At 46.1% G+C, this 8,369-nt stretch overlaps 1 protein-coding gene across 1 annotated transcript in view; it reads right to left on the bottom strand.

Moving 5' to 3' along the window:
• Positions 1-8,369, bottom strand: part of LOC106604263 (serine/threonine-protein phosphatase 2A 55 kDa regulatory subunit B beta isoform) — a 48,570-nt gene that overhangs the window by 13,676 nt on the left and 26,525 nt on the right. Inside the window, exons 2-5 of the mRNA XM_045717918.2 lie at positions 4,434-4,531; positions 3,900-4,065; positions 2,331-2,443; positions 25-202 (exon numbers count right to left, since the gene is read on the bottom strand). Coding sequence (XP_045573874.2) covers positions 25-202; positions 2,331-2,443; positions 3,900-4,065; positions 4,434-4,531 — 555 coding nt within the window. The remainder of the gene's footprint in view (positions 1-24; positions 203-2,330; positions 2,444-3,899; positions 4,066-4,433; positions 4,532-8,369) is intronic.

The raw sequence follows: 8,369 nt of genomic DNA, 5'->3' as shown, positions 1-8,369 counted from the left end.
TAAAGGTGAAAGGTGAAAGGATACTGAAGCTCTGGTCGGTGATCTCCAGGTTCCACAGGTTGACCCTGAGGTCGTCGGTGGAGATGTAGGTCTGGAGGTCAGAGTTCACAGAGATGGAGTTGATGTGGTAGGTGTGGGCGTTACTGAACACACGCCGCGCTGTTGCCTCCACCATCAGATCTGTGTTCTGGAGGACAGGAACCTGGCAGGAGGGAGGGAGGGAGGTTTAACACAGTACATATTTTCACATCACATGACAGACTCTTAAATATCATAAAACTTAATTGCCTCACAGATCTTAGAATCTAAGACGGAGAGAACATTCACAGATTGACACCTCTTTGTATTTCCGTACACCGTGAACGCCTGGTTCTATACAGCCATTATGTCTCTGCTACACACATACACATATTTTCATATGACTTCATGTACTGCATGTCTCCACTTGAATGTAGTAGTAGACTGCACAGCAGCAGGCCTAATGAGCTGGTGTTAGGACTGAGGGATGGCCTGAGTGTACCACTGAGCCCTGCAGAGGAACTAGCTGTAATCCATGATGGTATATGACACACAGTACAGGAGGACATAGGAGAAGCAGAGGAGAGAGGAGAGAGAAAGAGAGAGTGAGAGAGAGAGACAGAGAGAGAGACAGAGAGAGAGAGACAGAGACAGAGGAGAGAGAAAGAGAGCGAGCGAGCGAGAGAGAGAGAGAGAGAGAGAGAGAGACAGAGACAGAGACAGAAAAGAGAGAGAGAGAGAGAGAGAGAGAGAGAGAGAGGAGAAGAAAGAGAGAGAGAGACAGAGGCAGAGAGAAAGAGAGAGAGAGACAGAGACAGAGGAGAGAGAAAGAGAGCGAGCGAGTGAGAGAGAGAGAGAGAGGAGAGAGAGAGACAGAGACAGAGACAGAAAAGAGAGAGAGAGAGAGAGAGAGAGAGAGAGAGAGAGAGGAGAAAGAAAGAGAGAGAGAGAGAGACAGAGGCAGAGAGAAAGAGAGAGAGAGACAGAGACAGAGGAGAGAGGCCACTAATAGATACACTGAACCGGGACTCTCTGTGTGAGAATTAAAGACCATGGTTGCCTGGGTGATGGGGTTGCAAAGAAGGGAGAGCGAAAGAGAGAGATGATCCCCTTCATCATATTCATCTCAGTGCACATTTCGATCACTCTCTCACTCTCTCCCTGTCTCCCTCTCTCCCTGTCTCCATGTCTCCCTGTCTCCCTCTCTCCCTGTCTCTCTCTCCCTGTCTCCCTCTCTCCCTCTCTCCCTGTCTCTCTCTCCCTGTCTCCCTCTCTCCCTCTCTCCCTGTCTAACTCTCTCCCTGTCTCCCTCTCTCCCTGTTTCCCTCTCTCCCTGTCTAACTCTCTCCCTGTCTCCCTGTCTCCCTCTCTCCCTGTCTCCCTGTCTCCCTCTCTCCCTGTCTAACTCTCTCCCTGTCTCCCTCTCTCCCTCCCTCCCCCTCTGTGGGTGTGTGTGTTTGATGGTGACAGGGACTCATCTGTCAGTGCTGAATGGCACATATGAGAGCAGTCTGAGTGATTCTATATACCAACGGATTCTTCTCTCAGTGATAAGGACTGAATACACCATGAGAAATACACCTGGCGATGTGCAGTCATTTGGAAAAGCCAATGAGTTTACACGGGAAAGCAATACTGTATATTGCCAGAAGACTGGAATATAACCATTTGCTTTATACAGTATATTCCTCATTCATAAAGTATTCATGTCAGTGATATCAAACAACATAATTTTCCTATTTGGACTCCTGGTATATATTTACTTCTTATTCTTCTGCTCTAATGAGATACTCTGTGTGTGTGTGTGTGTGTGTGTGTGTGTGTGTGTGTGTGTGTGTGTGTGTGTGTGTGTGTGTGTGTGTGCGTGCGTGCGTGCGTGCGTGCGTGTGTGCGTGTGTGTGTGTGTGTGTTCTCCAATCAGCTCTCACAGTCTCGTGTCAGAATTAGACGTTCATCCATGTTTCTCAAACAAAACATTTCAAAGTGTTTAAGGTTAAGGTTAGGCATTAACACAGAATTCTTATGGTTAGGCATTAACACAGAATTCTTATGGTTAGGCATTAACTCTCATGGGTTAAGGTTTGGGATAGGCTTACAACTAAAATATAAACAACTTTCTATTGCTGCGTTAAACTTAAGCCCGTCCTCCATCTCCATCCACAAAGCCCTAGCAAAACCGAAACCTACTTGAAGTTAACAGCGTTCACTGTTGCCCCTATTGGCCTGTTTCCCCGTCATCTCCCGACGTCCTCAGACATGGATGGACGTTGAGTACTAACTTGTATCACGGGTGACCTGGCAGGTTTTCTCACCCGTAGTGAGGTGATTGTAGATGGGTCTCTGATTCGTCCATCTTCATCCTTCAGGTTGTATCCCTCTGGTCGTCTGTCTCTCTCACTGATCTTCCAGAGCTTCACTGTCTTGTCTATACACACACACACACACACACACACACACACACACACACACACACACACACACACACACACACACACACACACACACACACACACACACACACACACACACACACACACACACAAACACGTGCACACCGAACACAGAGGGAGAGACAGAAACAGAGAGAAAATGAGAGTGAAAGAGAGAGAGAATGAAGAGAGAGGAGAGAGAACGAGCGAGAGACAAAGAGAGAGGAGAAAGAGAGAGTATTAAGCTCCATGCTACAGTGAGTATGGGAGGTGTGAGCTGCGTCTGGGGTTCAATCTGTCACAGTGATGGACTGATGCCAGCCTGGATGGTGCTGCCGATGACAGTGGTCATAGAGATGACATAGTGATGTTATAACTGCTGTCATCAGGAGGATCAGATACAAATCTGCAGGTTAATCAATAAAACCATGACTATCGTCACCACTCATCATAACCTCATGTTTCTTCCAGCCAGACTCTGTACATACGGCATATTGTACATACACAGTGGACAAAACATTAGGAACACCTGCTCTTTCCATGACAGACTGACCAGGTGAAAGCAATGATCGCTTATTGATGTGACTTTTAAATCCACTTCAACCAGTGTAGATAAAGGGGAGGAGCCAGGTTAAAGAAGGATAAGCCTGGAGACAATTGAGACATGGATTGTGTAACATACAGAGTGTGAATGGGCAAGACACAATATTTAAGTGCCTTTGAATGGGGTCTGGTAGTAGGTGCCAGGAGCACCGGTGTGAGTGTGTCAAGAACAACAACGCTTCTGTGTTTTTCACACTCTACAGTTTCTTGTGTGTATCAAGAATGGTCCACCACCCAAAGGACATCCAGACAACTTGACACAACTGTAGGAAGCATTGGAGTCAACATGGGCCAGCATCCCTGTGGAACGCTTTCAACGCCTTGTAGAGTCCATGTCCCGACGAATTGAGTCTGTTCTGAGGGTTAAAAGGGGGGAGTGGGGGGGAGGGTGCAACTCAATAGCAGAAAGGTTTCTTAATGTTTTGTACACTCAGTGCCTCTAGCCTTTCGATGTCCAAGGGCAATCTCTAGCATATTAGATATGTGTGTGTTCTCCTTGACTGAGCCAAAACCACCAGCAGAATCCTTGCCGATTGAGAGCTTCACGCACAGATGCAACAGCTGAACACACACACTCATGAACGCACATGTATGAACACACACACACACAGCAGGGCCACACGACCAGATGGAGCTCCTCTGGCTATGGTTCCCACTGCTTCTAACTCCTATACACACGCACACACACACACACACACACACACACACACACACACACACACACACACACACACACACACACACACACACACACACACACACACACACCGCACACACATACACAAACACAATGACACACACACGCACACACACACACACGCACGCACACACACATACACACACACCCACCGTTGGTGGAGAGGAGGAAGTAGGCAGCGTTCTGCTGCGGCAGCCATCTGATCTTGTTGATCTTCTCCTCGATCTCCAGACTCTTCAGGTAGTCAAACTCTGGATCATGACTCTGGAACGTACTGTACACATTATACTCCCCTCGCCTCTGGGGCTCGCTTTTAGTCTGGGGGGGGAGAGAGAGAGAGACAGAGAGAGAGACAGAGAGAGAGAGACAGAGAGAGAGACAGAGAGAGAGACAGAGAGAGAGAGAGACAGAGAGAGAGACAGAGAGAGAGACAGAGAGAGAGAGAGACAGAGAGAGAGAGAGACAGAGAGAGAGAGAGAAACATTCAGGTTGGTTGAAAGGTATGGTAAACAATATACTCCCCCTGCCACTGGAGCTGTAACGTTACAGTACTTTATACATTTTATACTCTCTGGGGAGAGGTAGAAGGGAGAGAGAGGTGGGAGACAGAGATGAGGGGAGGGATAGAGATACAGAGGTAGAGAGAGGGAGGACAGAAAGAGAGAGAGATAGAGTGTGTTTCATACCTCCTGCTCTCTCTGGAAGACCACCACTCTTCCTCCTTTGTCCCCTGTGGCCAGCAGCTCCCCTGAAGGGTTAAACTCCACCGTCGAGATGATGTCAGCTAAAACAAAACACAGAGACACAGGGATAATGTACCACAGGGACACTGTACCACAGGGATAATGTACCACAGGGATAATGTACCATATGGATAATGTACCACATGGATAATGTAACAGAGGGATAATGTACCACAGGGATAATACAATATAGGTATAATGTACCACAGGGATAATGTAACAGAGGGACAAAGCAACACATGGATAATGTACCACAGGGATAATACAATATAGGGATAATGTACCATGGGGATAATATACCACATGGATAATACAATATAGGGATAATGTACCACAGGGAAAGTGCAACAGAGGGATAATGTACCACAGGGATATTAAAAAAGAGATAATGTACCACAGGGATAATGTAACACAGATACACTACCGTTCAAAGGTTTAGGGTCACTTAGAAATGTCCTTGTTTTTGAAAGAAAAGCACACTTATTTCCATTAAAATAATGTCAAATTGTTAATGTTGTAAATGACTATTGTAGCTGGAAACGGCTGATTTTTAATGGAATATCTACATAGGCGTACAGAGGCCCATTATCAGTAACCATCACTCCTGTGTTCCAATGGCACGTTGTGTTAGCTAATCCAACATTATCATTTTAAAAGGCTAATTGATCATTAGAAAACCCTTTTGCAATTATGTTAGCACAGCTGAAAACTGTTGTTCTGATTAAAGAAGCAATAAAACTGTCCTTCATTAGACTAGTAGAGTATCTGGAGCATCGGCATTTATGGGTTTGATTACAAAGACCTTTCTTCTGAAACTTGTCAGTCTATTCTTGTTCTGAGAAATGAAGGATGTGAGAAATTGCCAAGAAACTGAAGATCTCGTACAACACTGTGTACTACTCCCTTCACAGAACAGCGCAAACTGGCTCTAACGAGAATAGAAAGAGGAGTGGGAGGCCCCGGTGCACAACTGAGCAAGAGGACAAGTACATTAGAGTGTCAAGTTTGAGAAACAGATGCCTCACAAGTTCTCAACTGGCAGCTTCATTAAATAGTACCCACAAAACACCAGTCTCAACGTCAACAGTGAAGAGGCGACTCCGGGGTGCTGGCCTTCTAGGCAGAGTTGCAACGAAAAAGCCATATCTCAGACTGGCCAATAAAAAGAAAAGATTAAGATGGGCAAAATAACACAGACACTGGACAGAGGAACTCTGCCTAGATGGCCAGCATCCCGGAGTCGCCTCTTCACTGTTGACATTGAGACTGGTGTTTTGCAGCTACCAGTTGAGAACTTGTGAGGCATCTGTTTCTCAAACTATACATTCTAATGTACTTGTCCTCTTGCTCAGTTGTGCTCCCACTCCTCTTTCTATTCTGGTTAGAGCCAGTTTGCGCTGTTCTGTGAAGGGAGTAGTACATAGCGTTGTAAGAGATTGTCAGTTTCTTGTCAATTTCTCGCATGGAATAGCCTTCATTTCTCAGAACAAGAATAGACTGATGAATTTCAGAAGAAAGGTCTTTGTTTCTGGCCATTTTGAGCCTGTAATTGAACCCACAAATGCTGATGCTCCAGATACTAGTCTAAAGAAGGATAGTTTTATTGCTTCTTTAATCAGAACAACAGTTTTCAGCTGTGCTAACGTAATTGCAAAAGGGTTTTCTAATGATCAATTAGCCTTTTAAAATGATAAACCTGGATTAGCTAACACAACGTGCCATTGGAACACAGGAGTGATGGTTGCTGATAATGGGCCTCTGTACACCTATGTAGATATTCCATAAAAAATCAGCCGTTTCCAGCTACAATAGTCATTTACAACATTAACAATGTCTACACTGTATTTCTGATCAATTTGATGTTATATTAATGGACAAAAACATTTGCTTTTCTTTCAAAAACAAGGATATTTCTAAGTGACCGGTAGTGTATATTTTCACACAGAGATTACAGTAAACAGCACAGAGACACAGAGACACAGAGACACAGACACACAGAGACACAGACACACAGAGACACAGAGACACAGACACACAGAGACACAGAGACACAGACACACAGAGACACAGAGACACAGACACACAGAGACACAGACACACAGACACACAGAGACACAGAGACACAGACACACAGAGACACAGAGACACAGAGACACAGACACACAGAGACACAGAGACACAGACACACAGAGACACAGACACACAGAGACACAGAGACACAGACACGCAGAGACACAGAGACACAGACACACAGAGATACAGAGACACAGACACACAGAGACACAGACACACAGAGACACAGACACACAGACACACAGAGACACAGACACACAGAGACACAGAGACACAGAGACACAGACACACAGAGACACAGAGACACAGACACACAGAGACACAGAGACACAGACACACAGAGACACAGACACACAGAGACACTGACACACAGAGACACAGACACACAGAGACACAGACACACAGAGACACAGAGACACAGACACACAGAGACACAGAGACACAGACACACAGAGACACAGACACACAGAGACACTGACACACAGAGACACAGACACACAGAGACACAGACACACAGAGACACAGAGATACAGAGACACAGACACACAGAGACACAGACACACAGAGACACAGACACACAGACACACAGAGACACAGACACACAGAGACACAGAGACACAGAGACACAGACACACAGAGACACAGAGACACAGACACACAGAGACACAGAGACACAGACACACAGAGACACAGACACACAGAGACACTGACACACAGAGACACAGACACACAGAGACACAGACACAGGCAGAGAGCACAGAGACACAGACACACAGAGACACAGACACACAGAGACACAGACACACAGAGACACAGACACACAGAGACACAGAGACACAGAGACACAGACACACAGAGACACAGAGACACAGACACACAGAGACACAGACACACAGAGACACAGACGACACAGAGACACAGAGCGACACAGAGACACAGAGACACAGACACACAGAGGACACAGAGACACAGACACACAGAGACACAGAGAGCACAGACACACAGAGACACAGAGCGAGCACAGAGACACAGAGCACAGCAGAGACACAGAGACACAGAGACACAGAGACACAGAGACACAGACCGCAGGCACAGACACGCAGAGACACAGAGACACAGACACACAGAGACACAGAGACACAGAGACACAGACACGCAGAGACACAGAGACACAGAGACACAGACACGCAGAGACACAGAGACACAGACACGCAGAGACACAGACACGCAGAGACACAGAGACACAGACACACAGAGACACAGAGACACAGAGACACAGACACGCAGAGACACAGAGCACAGCACCGAGACACAGACACACAGAGACACAGACACACAGAGACACAGAGACACAGAGACACAGAGACACAGAGACACAGACACACAGACACACAGAGACACAGAGACACAGAGACACAGACACACAGACACACAGAGACACAGACACACAGAGACACAGAGACACAGAGACACAGAGACACAGAGACACAGACACACAGAGACACAGACACACAGAGACACAGAGACACAGAGACACAACCAGTGAGAACATTTGATACATCTTAAGATATTTTTTCTTGTTGTGAAAACTAATTTTCACCCATTTTCCATAACTTAAATGAAAGCTGAAAGCTGAAAGCTTGCCTTATAGCTTATAGCTCAACTTCTTCTACGGACAGAATATCTAGGAAACAAAGGGTTGCCCTGGTGACCCAGATAAAAGGAGGAATATGGGTAAAAGATGTAGTTAAACAACTGCCTGAAACCGGTCTGAAACTGATTGTGTTATTTCATCTAATTCATCCC

The sequence above is a fragment of the Salmo salar genome, chromosome 05 (assembly GCF_965601325.2).
Source record: "Salmo salar chromosome 05, fSalSal1, whole genome shotgun sequence".
Taxonomy (NCBI): domain Eukaryota; kingdom Metazoa; phylum Chordata; class Actinopteri; order Salmoniformes; family Salmonidae; genus Salmo; species Salmo salar.
This window is presented reverse-complemented; position numbering and strand designations above follow the sequence as displayed.